General features: G+C 40.3%; 1 protein-coding gene across 1 annotated transcript; it reads left to right on the top strand.

Moving 5' to 3' along the window:
- The first annotated feature begins 1,639 nt into the window (after nucleotides 1-1,639).
- popdc1 (popeye domain cAMP effector 1) lies at nucleotides 1,640-19,568 on the top strand. Its single transcript, XM_028581677.1, has 8 exons — nucleotides 1,640-1,746; nucleotides 4,732-4,984; nucleotides 10,026-10,150; nucleotides 13,830-14,017; nucleotides 14,517-14,625; nucleotides 16,580-16,747; nucleotides 16,859-17,000; nucleotides 19,103-19,568. Exons 2-8 carry the CDS (start codon nucleotides 4,756-4,758, stop codon nucleotides 19,216-19,218), a joined length of 1,077 nt encoding a protein of 358 aa, XP_028437478.1. The 5' UTR covers nucleotides 1,640-1,746; nucleotides 4,732-4,755; the 3' UTR covers nucleotides 19,219-19,568.
- The last annotated feature ends 366 nt before the right edge of the window (nucleotides 19,569-19,934 follow it).

Here is a 19,934-nt window from a genome sequence, read left to right as displayed (position 1 = left end):
TACTAAAGGTCTGTTAGAATATGAATACAATAATTCATTATGAATATATTAAATATGATATATTATGACTTAACAAAAGTACACATTTTAAAAGGTTTGGATTTTAGGCTACATACAAAATAATCATATATATATAATTATAGAAATTTGAGGTGTTTAAAGTACATAGCATTTCAGCACAACTTCAAATGCAAAGACTATAAAAATATAACCAATAAATAATCCAGTTGATTTGTTTGCATTCCTATTTTGTGTTAAAAAAAACTGAAGTTGGGTTGATTCACTCCAAAAAGTTTAAACATTGACTTCATTAAAAGCAAAACATGCTTGCCTCTTTCTTTCTTAAATAGCCTCCACATATGTAAAACCAAAGTCAATAAATGTCATGGAGGATGGAAGTTAAAAGACTTCCAATAAATCAATGATAAAAGCTACATCAAATTTCTCAGAGACATTAAAGGTTGCATGGCATGAAAATGTCCCTTTATGAGTTTTTTTACATTAATATGCGTTCCCCCAGCCTGCCTATGGTCCCCCAGTGGCTAGAAATGGTGATAGGTGTAAACCGAGCCCTGGGTATCCTGCTCTGACTTTGAGAAAATGAAAGCTCAGATGGGCCGATCTGGAATCTTCTCCTTATGAGGTCATAAGGAGCAAGGTTACCTCCCCTTTCTCTGCTTTGCCCGCCCAGAGAATTTGGCCCACCCATGAGAGAGAGAGAGACATCATGGCTTGAAAACGAGAAAAGTGGCAGTTGGTCAAGGCCACACCCCCACCCTCCACCTTGCTCTCCTCCTCAAAAGCATTTAAAGCTACAGACACAGAAATGGCACATCCTAAGGAAAGCTCATTGTAGGACTGGCTCTAGTGGCTGTAATTCTGCACCAAGGCTGAATTTTGGGAAAGAGACTTCAGATACAGTATTAGGGGACCACTAAGGTCTATATAAAAGAGACTTCAGATACAGTATTAGGGGACCACTAAGGTCTATATAAAAGAGACTTCAGATACAGTATTAGGGGACCACTAAGGTCTATATAAAAGAGACTTCAGATACAGTATTAGGGGACCACTAAGGTCTATATAACAGAGACTTCAGATACAGTATTAGGGGACCACTAAGGCCTATATAAAAGAGACTTCAGATACAGTATTAGGGGACCACTAAGGTCTATATAAAAGAGACTTCAGATACAGTATTAGGGGACCACTAAGGTCTATATAAAAGACTTCAGATACAGTATTAGGGGACCACTAAGGTCTATATAAAAGAGACTTCAGATACAGTATTAGGGGACCACTAAGGCAGATATAAAAGAGACTTCAGATACAGTATTAGGGGACCACTAAGGCCTATATAAAAGAGACTTCTTTCTTGTAGATTCTCTTTAATGCTATCTTTATATCCACTTGGGAAAAAAAGAACTTCAAAACAGTCCTTTCCTTATATTGGCGGATCATTAAATTGACGATTGTGACACTATTTTTGCCATTTACAGAAAACGGGGTTAATATGTGCTCTGTCTCCCCCTCTCGGGGCTCTCAGTCCCTGCAGGTCCACTGCTCTCCCCTTCCTGCCCATTTTAGTCTCTCCCTGTCAGCTGTGTGGAATGTGCAGCACACGTTGTAGAGCCCCACCCCCCACCCCCCATCTGAGGGTCCAGCCTACAGTCACCAGCAGTGTCTCAAGTCTTTCACACAACCCATTCCTCCTTCTTTGCTGTACCACCGGCTGCTGCTGAATCGGTAAGTAATGAGACCTTTTTCCTCTTGGTAGGCTACTTGGACGCGCAGTTGGAAAGTTGTAGCTGTGAGAAATTCCCTTAAGGAGACTGCATGTTTATCCCCCCACATCTATTTTTATATGAGAGCCCTCCCTGGGCAAGATCACATCATTCGGACAGAGAAAAAACACACAGCAGCTGATTCTGTTACGCTGGGAGAATATGATGTTTAGGCTATAGTAAGAAAGTAAAAATATTTCATTTTGTAACAAAATATGAATGATTTTATTCTGTGAGCACCTGTAGCCTACTTTAGTTCATCTTAGAGTAGAATAGATAAAGACATATTTTTTTTTATAAAGGAGCTTTTTTGTGCACGCCTATTGTGAGATTATCACAGGATGTAATGTGACATTGTGACATGAACTGTTCATTGTTCAATACAGTGTTTTTTTAAATGTCACCCAGCATAACATAAAAATGAATAAGGCAAAGGCAACAAAATATTAAATATATAAAATAAAGAAAACCAGCTAAATGAATAAATACAGAAGAGTAGAGTTCTTGTCCACAAAGATAGTGGTTGTCCAGTGGGTAAAACTTGAGATGCACTCAACAAAGAGCAATTGTATTTGGGCAGGACTCCTTAAAGTAACACTAATCAATATTCTTTTATAAAACGGGTAGCTCTAATCAAGCAATGTCATTGTTTCATAGCTGTGGTTTAATAACCACATGCCACGACTATGGCGTCTTATTCCTTTGCACAATCATTTTACCTCTGCGTCTCAGATAAGACGTGAGACTAACGAACTGATAGCTGGTGCCACGGAGGGACGCCTTACAACACTGCCAGGACACAGAGCTGGTTTCAAATTGGACAAGTATCCCTTCAATTTAAATTATTTAGAATATATTCATCGCTTTGCCTTGTCGTCAGACAGCCCTTTTCGACAGGGAACTGAAGCCATTATCTATCCTCTCTTCAAAGCAACCAGACTCCATTGACAAAAACAGTAATTTTACCTTGCAGAACATGAGAGTTGCTGGCCTTTAGCGTTAAGTAAAAGCAGCGCGGATCTTCCTGACCGTCTCTGGCCATGTTTTTATCCACTTGCATGGCCAATCACAGCTGTCAATCATGACGTTTCACACCGTTCAAATAACTGAAACCAAACTTATCAGAAAAATAAACACACTGGCATACATGACTACCTAACTTGACATTTAAATATGTTTGGAGAAAAAAAAAAACATTTGACATGTACCTTGTTTTTTTTAGTTTGGCCCATGTCCCATCCGCTAACATGGAAGGGGCGGGGCTTATGACATTTACTGCAGCTAGCCACCAGGGTGCAAACGAGATGTTTTGGCTTCATTTAGACCGTTGGCCATCAGTCCAAGTTGGGCCACCCGTCAGCCTTTTTTTTGGCCGATTCAACATCGGCCAAATTCATCTGATTGGCTGATCAGCTTGAAAACGAGTGTGAGCAAAACAAATGAACGACTGTGAGAGGCACACACAAGGCTCCTTTTATTTTTCATCTCATCTGATCAATCCAATACACATAAGAGCTGTCAAAACTGGTCAAAAATGACGTTCATATGTTTCTTCTAAAAAAAATGTAATTAATTTTGCACATTATGTCAATAAGATGGCAAACGTACAACAAGATAAACATTAACTACTTGTGTTGGTATATTTGTTTTAACAATAACATGTCTTTTAAAGGATCTCTACATACCTACACATTACAAAATAAACTAATATCTTATACCGTGATATTTAATATAAAGAACGTAATAGAATTCTCTTTCTGCACCCTCTGCACCGCTAAACAATTAGCCCGCTAGCAAGCAAGCTAGTTTACCAGCATCTAAATTAGTAAAATGTAACAAATTAATGTTTTTATTCACGCGCTCTTGTCACATCGTAGGAAAGCTAACGTTAGCTAACAAGCCAGCAGCGGGACGTTCGGTCGGTCCCTCCACTGCGCTCCCATTGTAGGGAGACTTATTTGCCGAGAGAACTGACTGGGAGAGGGACAGTCTGGTTAGCCCTCTCCCGGTGTCCACTGTCTTCCCAGCGGGTAGTGAAACAGAGGGACCGTAAGGCTCTGTTCGGTTCTGCCGCTGCAGATTTGAGCAAATTTATCCAGTTTCCCTTTTTAAATGAAGAGTAGATTACCGCCACCTGCTGGTATGGAGAGTTATTTCCTCTCCCGTAGGCGTAGAACGTACTAGGTACCAATTGGGCCTGGTTTACAAGGCAACTGTTTGCTACCATGAACCATACAACCCTTGTGTTGTCTTACTGCCGACCATGCAACCTGGTCTTGGTCAAAATAGAAAATGACCACTATTTTGATGTTTTTAATGCTTTTTTTCAACGTTTTTGGAGCTTTCTTTTACTACCACTAGTATATATACACCACTAATCAACTTATTGCCACTAGTTTTACACATATTTTTTAATTCATGGTATATAAACGTTGAATAGGTAATATCAGAGGAACATATGTTGATGGATAATCCCAGACTGTGACCGTTGAGTCACTGTTTTGAAACTTTCAAAAAACAAAAATCTCAAATGCTATAAAATTGAATAAAACATCCCAAATTCAACTGATCATTCATTTCACTTACATTGTATGGAACCATCCATGCTATTTTTTGGGCAATTTGATTGAAAGAAACCTGTATTTCTGATATCAAATTTGACCCAAGGACAACAGGAGGGTGAACAACTTTATATCTCTGATGTTGTTTCTTTCGGCTTACTTTGCTGGCCAATATAGCAAATATCATAATTGATAAGCATTTATCATTTTATTTCAAACATCTTTGCTAACAGGAGAATAAGTCTAATAGAGCAAAAAAAAAAAAAAAAAAGGTATTTTTATTTTTTCTTCAAAAAGGAGCAGAAATACACTGTGACCCGCATGTTAACGATGCACCACGGGCTATTCATCATCCTCCACTCACATTTTCTCCAACTGTGCCCTAGTTTTCAAGGTGACCGTGCTGCAGGATGTCTTCTACCCCAGAGCTGCACCCGCTCCTCTTCACCACGCTGCCCTCCTTCCCCTCGGCCGCTCCAGGAGTCCCGACGGCGGAGGTCAATGCCACCTCGTGCCAGGAGTGGGAGCAGACCCACCACCTCCTCTTCCATCTGGGGAGCCTGTCCCTGCTGCTGGGTCTGGTCATCCCTACCACCCTGGGCCTGCACATGATCCTGCTGCGCCTCCTCCTGATGACAGGTCTATCCACAGTGCCCCCTGCTGATGCCATTCCTGTGCTGATAACACTGTAGCTGGGAAACATTAGCTAACACTAAATTTATCGCAGCCTCAACAGGGCCCGTAAATATCAAGCCTCTGAGAATGACTCACAAGAACACTGCTAAGAATTGACTTAAAGTGCTCATATTATGCTCATTTTCATGTTCATAATTGTTTTTAGAGGTTGTACCAGAATAGGTTTACATGGTTTAATTTTCAAAATACACCATATTTTTGTTGTACTGCACATTGCTGCAGCTCCTCTTTTCACCCTGTGTGTTGAGCTCTCTGTTTTAGCTACAGAGTGAGACATCTCACTTCTGTTCAATCTTTGTTGGGAGTCGCACATGCTCAGTAGCTAGGTAAGGACTACTAGCCAGTCAGAAGCAGAGTATGAGGGTGTGCCGCGCTAGCAGCTAGGCGAGCATTATACCGTGTGTTACAAAGTGACCACGTTTGTCTCTGAAGTAAAGGCTGGACTACAATAGAGCTGTTTGGAGCAGTTTGTGAACAGTGTTTTCTGTTGGAGATGGTAAGTCCCTTTGGGGTGGACTTTGGGCTTTTTCACTTTGGAAGCCTATTACATGCACCAAAAAGATATATAACACAATAAAACCTCACGCCACATGAACAGCTTTTTCCCCTCCGCCACTAGCCTTATTAACAAGGCCCGGAAACCACCCAGACTCTTCACCTGGCTCTTCATGCCACTGTTCTCTCTCTGCTGTAATGCTCTTTGCTCTTTATTTATTTATTTTATTTTATTTCTATCTTTATTTTTAATTTAATACATACTGTGTACATATACTTATACTTATATTGTTTATACCTATACTTATATTGTTATTACATTTAGAGAATGTGTGATGTGCACCAACAACACCAAAACAAATTCCTTGTACGTATGTGTTAAAAAACGTACTTGACAATAAAAACCCTTCTGATTCTGATTCTGATTCTGAAGTAAAGGGAAAAAGCCCAAAAGCATAGTATGAGCACTTTAAGAGTAAAAAAATTCTTGACTCAATGCTGCGCTTAAAAGTTAGTTATCAAGCATCTCAGTCGTAATTTAAGTAAAGTTTGGGACTATATCTTAAGTGATTCAGGACACGTTGCTGTGCCACAAACAGGATTTTAGATGACGCCATAGGCATGGACCGATCACTGAATAGATTTCCTTATTTAAGAATGTTCTAAGATAAATTCACATTGAATGGTGAAATTCCTAAGAGGAGTTTACATTCAACACACATAGAGAATACATTATGTTATACACATTGGAAGTGGAAGATAAACACGTTTTCCATCAGGTCTTCGTTCCAAATTTCAAACCAGTGTGATGTTAACTGACCCCCGCCTATACATAGCCTAGATTTGATGGTATTTTTATGCCCAATCTGTCCAAACTGTACTGTTTGATTGACTGCTCGTCGTCAAACATTTCAAAAACGTTCTTTCTCTCCAGAAAGATTGGCGCACGTCTCTGTCTCCTCAGTGACATCACAAGCTCCTACTGGCAGCTCCTAACCCCTGGAGAGACCTCTGGAGCTGTCTTAAATAACTGGGAGAGTACAAGGGATTCTTGTCCTCAGGGTCATATTTGACCCATTTTCAAAACGCTTCTATATCAGAAATTTGGGTTTTCTTTCAACCAAATTGTCAAAAAGAAATAACTTGGATGGTTCCTTACAACGCTCTTCACAAGTAGAATAAATGATCAGTTCACTGCTTTCATTGAATTTGTTAGTGTTTTCAGTTTTATAGCATTTGAAGGGGGAAAAAAAACGATAAAAGAACGTTGAAAAATGTGACAGAAATGTCAGAAAAAGATTCAAAAACAAAAACGTAATTGGAAATAGTGACAAAAAAATTTGAAAAACGTGACATAAACGACAAAAAAAGTCACAAATTTATCAGGAAAAGCGACAAAAGTGTCGAAAAAGACAACCAAAATGTTGAAAAAAAGAAGTTTGTATTTTAAATTTTAACCCAGAAAAACAGAACGTTTCCTGGTTGAAGGGAAGACAACACAAGGGTTAAGAAATTTGATAACTTGCTTTTTCTACTTCAGTTTGATAGTCATTTCATGAATTCTCAGCACTTAAGATTAAACTTTGAGAAGCACTTTGAGAAGCTTGATAAATACGGGCCCGGATCTATACTCTAATCACAGCAGTGGTGGAATGTAACTAAGTATATTTACTCAAGTACTGTACTTAAGTCCAAATGTTGAGGTACTTTTCATGCCACTTCCTACTACTACTCCGCTACATTTCAGAGAGAAATCTTGTACTTTTTACTCCACTACATCCTTTTTACTTTGCAAATTAGTAGTATGTAGTGTTTAAAATCTGATGTTTTATTATAAATTAACCAACAATATAACGGCCTACAAGTCCAGCTGAAAGGATAAGACCATTACAGTGTGGTAGTGGTACTTTTACTTTAGTAAAGGATCTGAATACTTCTTCCACCACTGAATTAGATGTACCTCAGAAGTATTGGTAAAGCTTGTTAAGGATTTGGTTTAGTTGACATTTGGAAGATTTGGATTTTTTATTTTTTATTTTTTAAAAGCTCTCTTGCACAAAGCGGGATCTCTTCAACAGTGCTGGGGCCCTAAAAGGCTCTGACAATGGGAGATAAAGGAAGGAGAGAATGGGGGGGGGATGGAAAAAGCTCTTCCAACATGTTTATCTTCTGCTTGGAAGGAGAGGGGAGACAGGAAGCAGCCAGATTTATGGGACATTTTGACAGTTCATTTGTTTATATCGCACTTTGGCACATTCTCAGAGGGTTTTTACAGAGGAACCGAAACAGATAGAGGAAAGAGGAAAAGTAAACTAACAGAGCTACAATAGTTTATCCTGTCAGCTAACTTTCAACACATCTTGGGTGGTCCATTATCGAAGACTAGATGGGTCATAATTATATTAAAGGTGCAGTAGGAAAGACTTATAAAACTAACTTTCTGTCATATTTGCTGAAACTGACCCTATGTTCCAGTCAAACTACATGAAGCAGGTAATAAAAAAAAAAATCCAGCTCCTCCGGCACCACCTACAGCCTGTAGCGCAATTTGCAAAAATCCACCGCTCCCTGTTCAGATGCACCAATCAGGGCCAGGGGGGGTGTCTAACTGCGTGTCAACCACTGCTCATGCACACGCATTCATTCTCCCTTGTGGAGGGAGGGGCTTAGGAGACCGTTTTGGGCTTTAGCAGAAAGGGGGGAGGGACTGAGAAGTTGTCAATGTTCAAATTTTTTGGCTAAGTCCTGGATCTTCACAATCCTACCTACAGCACCTTAAATAAATAGACTAATAAACATATCTGTTCTTATGATAACCTGCAGCTGAATGACTCTACAATGTGATAAATAAAAGCCCAAAAAAAATGATAAATAAATTATAGGCTTCAGTAATTTCCCAACAATCCTTTCTTCCAGTTTAGCCGTGTGAAGAAGGCGTTGAATAACATTCAGAATTAATTTTTGAATGAATCCCATTTGCTAATAGTGTCTCTAACTAAATTTGGGTTCATTTTCCTGTCAGTGCACGGCTTGTATTTTATTCTATTGCCATTTTTTTTTTCTTTTAGTCGATAACTTCTCAATTAATTAAAAAACAAATTTCTCAATCATATTGACATGAGAACACATTCATATCTAACTTGATGTGTGAAGTGTTTTCACCTTGGAAAGTTGTATATAAAAGGCACTTTTGCAGGTTGAGCTTAAAGCTATAGTGCGTAGTTTCTGTCGCCCTCCCCATGAGGAATTCTAAGCAATAACAACCAAACTGTCGGTGCGTCCACATGATACAAGCCTTCTGTGAACGCACACAGCCCCCCAGTTCACCTCCTGGGCACTGCCACGGAGTTCTTGAGCAAGGCACCGTCGCAGCCCCCTCACTCTGACATCTCTCCATCTGTGCAGATATAGGACCTGAGCATATATGTGTATTTCAGGCCTGTGTGCAATGTGTTCTAACAAACGGAGTTAAAACATTTAATTGTGAAAAAAAGTCGAGAGTTGTGGATGTCAAATCATCCACAATTCTGTGTACAGAAGAACAGGGCCCCGGACCACTACGGAAATAAGTGTTGTTACACTGTAGTGCTTTTATGTGTACCATCTTTTTTTGTCTAGCATGCTATTTCATTTTATTTAGTTTTTTTTAAAGGGATACGCCACCGTTTGTTGAAATAGGGCTTATCACGGTCTCCCCTAGCTGTAGATAGGTGGGCCGACGCATTTTTTGTGCATGCATCGTTTTAGTCCCGTGCAACACCGGCAGCGCCGCCGCTAGTTAGCTTAGCGTAGTGAATGGAATCCTACGTTACCGGCTAGCATGTTGTGAGTAGAAGTGAGCCAACAAAAGACAAATAAACAACCTAATTACTTGCACAGACAAAAAATGCGTTGGCCCACCTATCTACAGCCAGGGTAGACCGTGATAAACCCTGTTAAAAAACAAACGGTGGCGTATTCCTTTAAGTCTATGTAGCTGTGGTCTGTTTTCATGTCAGTGCTCCATGCTGGATTGAATCTTTTTAAATTGTGGTTATTGGTGGTTTTCAGGTCAATAGGACAAGCAAGCAGTAATAACCCACAGCGGGAGAATTGAACTTCTTGAAATTACAACCACAGTAGCTATAAATGCTTGTCTTTATGAATGGATATTAAACCAGACAAAGTATACAACTTTCAAGTGCTACCCAGGGGGCGATTCTAGGATCAGACCTTTAGCACTTCATAAAGTCACAGTAATAATGACCAATTTGACACAATGTTCTAACATTCAGCAATTTTGGTTGCTCACGTTTGAATTTGGGCTCTAATCTGCACCATGAAATGACCAACTTCTTCTCTGGGGACTACCAACGTTAAACTTCACTGCTCCAACTTGGCCTCCCCCAAAAAAGGGTCTAAAATCACCAATGGCGCTACCACTCAGTGTCTAGACATATCTTCACCTAAATCCACTTTTTTTTTTCTTCTGTGTCTTGAACCCTTACAGGATGTGGTTTCTTCATTGTGTGGGCGACTCTGTACAGGTGCAACCTGGATGTGATGGTTTGGAACGTGGTGTTTCTGGTGGTCAACTTCATGCACTTGTTCTTCCTGCTTTACAAGCGCAGGCCGGTGAGTTCTACGTCAGGACGACCTCATCCCCATTCTAACCGTCGCTTAACATTCACGACGTTGGAGTTTTTCACTGCCAGGATCAGACTACACCATTTCTTTTCACCATTTTCATTGTCTTTAACAACAATCCCTATCTCAGACTAAACATATTGCCAAGAATTCTTGCTGTGTCTCGGACAGAAGTATGACACCGACCGGCAACCAGACCGATGTGAAGATCACGCGCAAGTTCATAGGTCGACGCTTTGGAGGAGCGGCAGCCTCTCAAAAACTCACGAAAATCTTTTAAACTGACCATTGTCGATCTGAAATAACTACAGATTGAGCAACTACATAGCCTATTTCTCGCATTAAAATGTTTTTTGCAATTTTCGTAAAATAAGGAGCTTGTTTTCCAAACGAGCCACCATTAGGCTTATGGTCTGTTTTGAAATCCGGGAGCCCCATGTGTAGCGTTCGTCCAATCAAGTGCAGTTCTCGTGGTTGTAGGAGGGTGTAGCCTGTTTTCTCTGCTTGTCAGTGGTCAAAGTGAAGAGAAACAGATAACTGCTAGTGGCTAGCCCGCTAGCGTGCAGTGCTGGGAAGTGGGGCGATTCGTGCCATGAAAAAAAAATGAAAGCCTATATGGGCACTGTGTGTATCTTTCCTCCACCAGACGGCGGCAGTAGCGTCTCTCCTTTTTCGCCATGTTTACATACTGTATGTGCACCAGAGAGCGCTCTCTCTTCCTATTGGTCAATGCCAAGGAACACGTCGTAGGAACATGTCACACTAGGCGGAAAAAAAGACAACAAATTCTGACATGCTAGATTTTCTGCGTCCCAGACGTTAGATTGCTTATCTTTGATTATGTCACACTGCAAAAGGTAAAGGCACGCGTTTGGCGGTCCCGGCCCTCGTTATCGGCCACGACTTTGGACATTTGTCTGCGACATGTCTGTCGGGTCAAAATTGGGCTAAATTTGTGTAGTCTGATCCTGGCATAAAGTGAAATAGTTGCTCCAGGTGCTGGGGGAACAGTGGGTTCAGTAATGAGCCTCAGTGTTTCCTCAAGGCCGCCTGGGGCAGGAAGCAGCATGTCCCGGTTTGGTCCTGCTTTATGGTAATGAGAAGCAGATCAAATCCACGGGTGCCATCGGAAGATTTTGTGAAAGTAAGGGGCTCCCGATGAGCTGACAGAATCAGACCAGGACTTTTCATAATGAGACGGGAGACCCGTCCTTCTCAGTCACCGCAATTCACCAACTCAATTCAGCAGCATAACTGTAGGAAAGCCTGTGCTGCAGCACCCCTTATTGGTAATTAGGTTAGAGTCAATCAGTCATTGCCACACCTAGTGGTCAGTAATGACATACTTGTAAGCAATAATTAAAGGGTAGTTTCCGTATTTTTCAACCTGGACCCTATTTTCACATGCATTGATGTCTAAGTGACTAATGTGAACAAAAATATTTGATAATATTAAATTAACAATTCTTTGAGCGTGTATAGAGACAGCTTATTTCCACATGTAAATGGATGAATTAAGGGTTTATTTCAGCCAAACCAGAGTGGTGATTGTTGGAACAGTGGAAAGATGTCTTTTTTTTGTTGTTTTATTTAGTTTCTTTGACTACTTTGAATGAAGTGTGTTTTATGGTAACAAAATTACTGTTTTATTTGAATGGAGTCTGGTGGGTTTGGCGATAGCGATTTCGAGGCAGTTTAATGTTAAACAAAAAAGGATCTTACTCTTTAACATAAAGGTCGACCTCTGTAGGGATCCTTTCCATAATGTTGACACTTAGAATAACAATCTGAGCCTGTTAGTGGCAAAACCAGCCCTTTTAGTGGATGTAAATGAAAGGTGCGCGATTGACATTACATTGTAGCTTGTTTCGCCGCTGCTGACTGCAGTGGTCTCGCTTAATACTGGACCAATGTCAAAGATTGTTGTTTCTATCAGAAACAAAAACATAGGAATACAGGGTCCAGGTTAAAAAGAAGACAAAATAACCCTTTAATCTGGAAACTTACCATTTGAAGAATGTGCTTGTCAATTGTCTTATGTTGCCGTTTGTCAATAGTGCTAGCTTAGTTACCTTGTTGCACAATTTTTCTCACGTGCTTATGCTAATGTTGTCCAGTCAGACTGTTAGCTAACTGTTATGAGTACTTTGAGTACAAAGCCCTTCTAGGGACTGGCATTGAGATTAGCAATAGCTATAAATGCTGTGATGCTGTACAGTGGAGATTTGTTGCACAAATGTCTATGTCTTAGCATCTGTCCCTATTCAAATAAACATGTTTAATCATAGTTAAATTGCAGTATGCAATACGATTCTAGCTGTATTTCATTTAGTCAACCTCCTAATAATTATATACTGTATTACACGCACACACACACACACACAAATGCAACACCCCCTACAGAAATTTAACATATTGCGATATATGAAATAAAATCCTTTCCCTGACTCTTTGACACAACCCATGTCATAATACGGTCGACCCAGACAAGTGGTCCCAGAGGTCTTCTTCATCGACAATTACTGAAGTTTGCTTTTAAAGGTCCCATGGCATGAAAATTTCACTTTTTGAGGTTTTTTAATATTAATATGAGTTCCCCCAGCCTGCCTACGGTCCCCCAGTGGCTAGAAATGGTGATAGGTGTAAACCGAGCCCTGGGTATCCTGCTCTGCCTTTGAGAAAATGAAAGCTCAGATGGGCCGATCTGGAATCTTCTCCTTATGAGGTCAAAAGGAGCAAGGTTACCTCCCCTTTCTCTGCTTTGCCCACCCAGAGAATTTGGTCCGCCCATGAGAAAGAGACATCATGGCTTGAAAAAAAGCGAAGCATGGCAGGCCACACCCCCACCTTCCACCTTGCCCCCCCTTCTCCTCCTCAATAGCATTTAAAGCTACAGACACAGAAACGGCACATACTAAGGAAAGCTCATTATGGGACTGGCTCTAGTCGCTGTAATTCTGCACCAAGGCTGAATTTTGGGAAAGAGACTTCAGATACAGTATTAGGGGACCACTAAGGTCTATATAAAAGAGACTTCAGATACAGTATTAGGGGACCACTAAGGTCTATATAAAAGAGACTTCAGATACAGTATTAGGGGACCACTAAGGCCTATATAAAAGAGACTTCAGATACAGTATTAGGGGACCACTAAGGTCTATATAAAAGAGACTTCAGATACAGTATTAGGGGACCACTAAGGTCTATATAAAAGAGACTTCAGATACAGTATTAGGGGACCACTGAGGTCTATATAAAAGAGACTTCAGATACAGTATTAGGGGACCACTAAGGTCTATATAAAAGAGACTTCAGATACAGAATTAGGGGACCACTGAGGTCTATATAAAAGAGACTTCAGATACAGAATTAGGGGACCACTGAGGTCTATATAAAAGAGACTTCAGATACAGTATTAGGGGACCACTAAGGTCTATATAAAAGAGACTTCAGATACAGAATTAGGGGACCACTGAGGTCTATATAAAAGAGACTTCAGATACAGTATTAGGGGACCACTAAGGTCTATATAAAAGAGACTTCAGATACAGAATTAGGGGACCACTAAAGTCTATATATAAGCATCCAAAAAGCAGCATGTCATAGGACCTTTTATACTAGATTGTCTTTTGAAAGATCAGTTAATGCTGTGATTTTGCTCTGTCAGATTAAGATCGACAGGGAGCTGCGGTCCGTCTACAAGCGGATGTTTGAGCCCCTCCATGTGCGGGAGGCTGTGTTTCAGAGGCTAACGGGACAGTTCTGCACCATCCAGACACTGAAGAAAGGCCAGGCCTACGCTGCCGAGGACAAGACGTCTGTGGACGAACGCCTCAGCATTCTCCTCAAAGGAAAGTATGTGCTTTCTGATTTCATCTAAAATATCAGTTCTGACATCAACCTACAAATATTCATCTAGGTTTACATTGAATACACCCTAATACCTAATCACAGTGAAAGATGAATCATTTCAGTCATTCTTTTAATGTTGTGATTGAATTTGGGATGTTTTGAGTAATTTTTGAGAGTAAATTTGTAACTATTGTAATAATGTTAAGACTGAATTTTGAACATTTTGAATAATCTTGACAGTTATGCTGGGATTTAAGATGGACATTTGAGAGTGAATTTAGTATTTATTTTTTTAATAATTTTGAGACTTTTAAACTCATTCTGAGAGTAACTGAGGGCTTAGGCTGGATGACTGTGAGAGGAACTGGGCTTCACCAATCAACACAAGTTGCTGCCACTTTTTTAACAAAATTAGAAGGCTTATAATCATATAAAAGAGACTGCATTTTTTTGTGTTTTTAAGATTAATCAGAGTTTTGACTTTGATGTTTCTGTGTGACAGGATGAAGGTATCATACCGAGGCCATTTCCTCCACAACATCTATACCAATTCATTTATTGACTCTCCAGAGTTCAGGTCCACTGAGATGCACAGAGGAGAGAAGTTTCAGGTAAGAAGGGAAATCAGACGAATCAGTAATCAGAAGAAATAAACAATGTCAAGCTCATTAATGAGCAGCGATGAACGTATGACTATGAATTCTTTAATGTATATCTGTGACTGAATGCATGTATGGATATGAATGGAGGAATGAGGATTGGGTTTTTCTGGCACAAGTATAGAAAATGGTATTTTGTAATTTGCAATTTGCACAGCTCTTTGAGTAGCCAATATGTTTACTGTACACTTGTCCTTTAATTGTTTCAACCCTGTGCTTGTTGTGTGTCTCTGTTGTAACTCTTGCAGCAATTTTTCCCAGTGTCCAAAAGACATTTCTCCTAAGGGAGACTAATAAAGATAACTTTGACTTTGAAACAAACCCCTTTTGTGCCTTCATAGCTAAATTGCCTCGGGGGATTAAACACTCTAATGGCGCGTAGTTTCTGTTGCCCCCATGAGGAATTCTAAGTTAATGACAATCTCACTGTCCACATGACTCAAGCCTGAATGCACACCACCCCTCCTCCACTAGTTACTAGTAGCTCAAGGAGGACATGGTGGATTTAAAAACGTGGTGGATTTGTCAGAGGAGGTTTATTTATCTTGTAGTTTTTATGTCCTCTTTGTCTCCAAAACATAATGCTGCTGTTTTCCTTTCCCAGCGGTGGCGTAAACATAGAAATAAAATGGATAGAAAGGCCATTTCCATTCAAATCAACGTAACAGAATGGTCAGAGCAGCAGCCATTTTTTATGCGTGCCACTGCCATGGTAACGTATAAACTTCCGATAATAAGCCGACTTCCGTCTGTCGTCGTCGTCTGAGGTTTTGCAGTAACGGAGTACTAGCAGTGGAGTAGTAAGGTTACGAGGCAGAGAGCCAGCTGCTTAAAGGTGCTCTAAGGGATGTTGGGTGACATCACTTCTTGTTGACGTCCGAAGTATTCTCAAACAAAATGGAGGCCAGCTCGCCCCTCCCTCCTCCTCATTCCGAACACTTTGTTTTTTTATGTTTGGTGGTGCAGGTTGGCGCAGTTTGTTTTTGTTGCCATTTGTGGAGCCTGGGCTGTCTACAGAGACCGCGTTTTTTTTTTACAGTGTGTTCAGGGGACAGGCAGCTAGCGGATAGTGAGGAGATGTTTGCTGTATGTGACAAAAAATGTTGTAGCCTAAAAAAACGCGTGAGCACCTTTAATGAGTGAAATTAACTTCATGCTTCAGCCACGCAAAGCACATTGCTATCGCCACGAGTGACAGCTTTATTCAGCTTGTTTTCTGTTGAATGATGTGGCGAGGGGGTTACGCTAAGGCGGCGTTAGCAAGCTAAACGTTAGGGTTAGTGCTGCATCGGTTACAGAGAATGAGCTAAACAGCTAACGTTAGCGGTCCACTGACCCACTGCTGCTGGGTCTAACTGTCCCTCCTCACTCCCTGCAACTCCAGGGACCGTCTCCCGAGCTGCGTCGGGCGGCTCTCCTCCCAGCGAGCTGCGACACAGTTTACGGCCCCATTGACGCAAATTGTCACTATGGCAACTAACAAAAATCGCCATTTTGTTGTGTACCAATCAAATGACCACGGGAAACAGTTCAATGGCCTTTCTGTCCATTTTATTTCTATGACCGCATCACTTGACCTTCTGTGCGCAAAACCATTTTGTAAACATAGCCATACTTAGAGATAATGAGAGAATTATGTAGAGCTGATAGGCTTAATTAGCTTTGTATAAACTCATTTGTATGAATGCAACGGACGCTCATTAATATGAAATAGTTGCACACTATGGCTTTAAATAAATAGAAATGTAAATAAATAAAAACCTACCTGCCTTGTCATCTCCTAAATGACTGCAGTGGTGAAATGAATAATGGGTGAGAGTTTGGACCAGTTGTTCCTTCTGTTTAATGGATAGATCATACAATCCTTATTTCCTGAAAAACAATTGCTGTTGTGTTTGATTGACAGGTGACCATCGTGGCAGAGGAGAACTGTAAGTTCCTGTGTTGGTCTCGAGAGAGGCTCACCTACTTCCTGGAATCAGATACTTTCCTCAATGAGGTGTTCCGGTACCTCATTGGCAAAGACATCACCAACAAACTGTACTCTCTGAATGACCCCACACTCAGTGACAAGGTGGGTCCAGTTCTTCTGTCAAACTATAATAACTATAAAACAAAACGTTTTAAGTATCAACACCTTAATGCATGACAGCTACAACAATGCTTATTGGTGGATGTGTCCCAGGCAGTGAAGAAGATGGAACGTCAGCCCAGCCTGTGCTCTCAACTGTCGATGACGCAGATGAGGAACAGCATGGCGAGCACCAGCGACACTGACGATGTCCTAAACCAGATCCTACGAGGAGGATCGGCTGGATCATCGCTCCGTAAGTCACATTATCACCCAACAAGTAAGGGATAATGCAGAGTGAGCCGGTCATTATAGCGAATTAGAACCCAGACAGGGTGATGCAGGACTTGAATCTGCCTGAAGGGGTCCATTTGCAATAGTCAGAATCAGAATACTTTATCGATCCCCTCGGGGAAATTGTTTAGTTGCAGTTGCTCACATCAGATTCAAGGTAAACGTAAGAGTAAGAAAAGAGCTAGTCAATAAGTGTATAAGGTAAGGTAAAGTAACATAGCTACAGTGCAAGAAATACAAATGTTAAGTAGAGGTGAAGTGAGAGGTTAAAAAGTAAGATTGGGTTAAAAGATTATGTTGCTACATCAATTGTAGTACAAGTGTCAACATAAATAAAGTGCAGTATGAACATAAATGGGGGGAGAATGCCATGCAGCAAAGGGCAGTGAGATGGCTCCCCAGTCAAATCACGAACGCTGTGTTTGAGCTATGTCACTGGTTGCTGGTTGCACAGCGTTCGTCGTCCGACTGGTCATGACTGTTATCCAAGATGGCGGCCACATGTAAACATTAACGCCGCTGTCTTTATAATCTATCTTTTTAATAAATTGTCTCAATGCTTCAGTTTGCATGTAGGGACACTCATTATGCTACCGTTTAAGTGTGGTGCTATTTTGAGCCTTGTCAGTGGTTTAGAAATAGTGATTTACCTTCTGCCCCGAAAGCTAGCATTAGTTAGGTTAGGTTAGGTTAGGTTACTTTATTGGTACCCGTAGGTAAACTCAACATAACATACGACACACAAAACATTAAAACATATAAAAACAGGTAGTAAAACATAAAAAAAAATAGGAATAGAAAACAGTGCTTGTGCGTTTTGTGCAAATAATTTTACCGTTTGTTTAACAGAGTGATTGCCGCTGGTACAAAACAGTTTGCACTGTTAGCAGCTAAACACCGGTAGCTAGTTTCAAGCTACAGACACATCAGATTAGCATGAAAACAGATCCCACAGAACGTTCGACTTGGTACACATATGTTATTAACCCCTATAGGTTCATTTTGCGCCGGAATTGTCCTTTAAGATCAGAACTCTGTCCACGGCAACCATCTGTTATACAGAAATAGCAGATATGCCGTGATTGACAAATCAGGATCAAGTATTCAACCAAGCCATGTAATAGGATGTTTTAATGTGTTTCCAGGTTACTGTAACCATGAGTGCCTTTCAGCAGACTAGTTTACAGGAGAGTATTCCATTGGTTTATTTCCCTAACCTCAAGATGATTAGACATGTTGGTGTACCAAGAATGTGTAAAACGAACAAACAGAAGCGGAGGGAAAGACGTGGGCTCGAAACGTCACTAACATTTAAATCCTTCTAACGGGAGCTATTTGGTGTGCAGATCAGTTTGTTCTTTCTATGCTATTGTTTTGATCCAGCACCCATCCCATTTCTGCGTTTTATTGTATCATCAGAGGTTCGGAGGTTCAATTTATTCATCCATAAAAACATGAAAATTGCAGTGTTCCCGTCCTAATCAGCCAATAATGATAACCAAAATGCAAGACATAAATACTAACAAAATGTTATAATATTATGATAATATAACATCCTCCATGCTTACCTGTTGTCACAGCACTAATTTCATCAGCACAGTGCCATGTTATACTCTGCACTCTGGCACTCTCCCTTTCTCTGCTGTACTGTTTTCATTCACTAATTATTAAAATCACTAAAATGTTCTCTCAGCAAAGTTCCGAACCTCATAATGTCTAAATTGTGTCATCAAATAGAAACCACAACGCACATTTCCATATCATCAAACTACATTTTTTTCAAAGCAGGATACTTTTAATATACAGACACATTGAACTGTGTCTAAATAAAATTAGTCCTGGCACAATGAACTTGAAGAAATACTCAAATTTGATCATTTGTATATCAATTACTCACCCACTGTTTTCTTGAATTCTTGAAGAAAAATGTGTTTTTCTTGCATGCCTCTAGTCTACGGTGAACAAAGAATTAAAAAATAGGGGGCCACGTGGACGCCTGTGAGATAGAATTCATTCAAATTTTTGAATTGATTCAGTTCAAATTCTTTTTTTTTTTTTTTTTAGAATCCCCTGGCACTAAAACCTCCTCAAAGATGAAGCCCATAGAAGAAGGCATGGAGGATGACGTTTTTGAAGAACCTGTGCCCTCCAAGTCTCGCCGTTCCACTAAGGAAGTGTAGCCAGCATGCATGGGAAGAGAATAGATTATATAATACTTCATTCATCCCACAATGGGGAAATTCACTTGTTATAGCAGCAGTTTTTCCACAAGATCAAATGCATATTATGCAATTTGTTTAGCAACCTAACGCCCAGAGCCTGATTGACACACCGGCATGGCCGACGTTATCAGCCGTGCCGTTTTCCTAGGTAAATAATGTCTGTCTATATGCTGCCACTGTCATTTAGAAACAGTGTCTCCATTACATAGTTTGTCCACCAGAGAGCACTGACAAGTTTATTTTTACACTGTAAAATGTTACATACTATCTTGGTCACAATTCTTTAAAAAAAATGATAAAAAAGGAAACATTGGTTGATATATTATTAACATATATTTTAAAAGAGGTACTAATCGATTTGTTTGACCACTTGTGAGTTGCAGAACAGGTTGTAACACACATAACTGACATATTACCATCTTACAAAGTTGTTATAACGAACATGCAAAACACTTGCCCATCCAACAGACACATAGCAACATTATCACCGTGACGTGGTGTTTGTCAGTCCCTCCAGAAAAAAAAAAAACGCGATTATGCGATCACATAATTCAATGCATAATCAGCCAAAGTCTGCATATTTATGCGGGGGGCCGCATTTTTTCAAATACGCCGCAAAAATTGCCAATTTCTGCGCAAAATATGCGTGGCTTGCATGATTTCATAATCCCAGC

Source organism: Perca flavescens, chromosome 6, assembly GCF_004354835.1.
Source record: "Perca flavescens isolate YP-PL-M2 chromosome 6, PFLA_1.0, whole genome shotgun sequence".
Classification (NCBI taxonomy): Eukaryota; Metazoa; Chordata; class Actinopteri; order Perciformes; family Percidae; genus Perca; species Perca flavescens.
The sequence above is the reverse complement of the archived record's forward strand: the minus strand, read 5'-3'. Positions and strand labels throughout refer to the sequence as shown.

Coding starts and splice junctions, on each gene's coding strand:
- popdc1 (XM_028581677.1), top strand. CDS start 4,756: ATGTCTTCTACCCCAGAGCTGCACCCGCTCCTCTTCACCACGCTGCCC. Junction 10,151..13,829: donor TGCTTTACAAGCGCAGGCCG/GTGAGTTCTACG, acceptor TTGCTCTGTCAG/ATTAAGATCGACAGGGAGCT. Junction 14,626..16,579: donor ACAGAGGAGAGAAGTTTCAG/GTAAGAAGGGAA, acceptor TTTGATTGACAG/GTGACCATCGTGGCAGAGGA.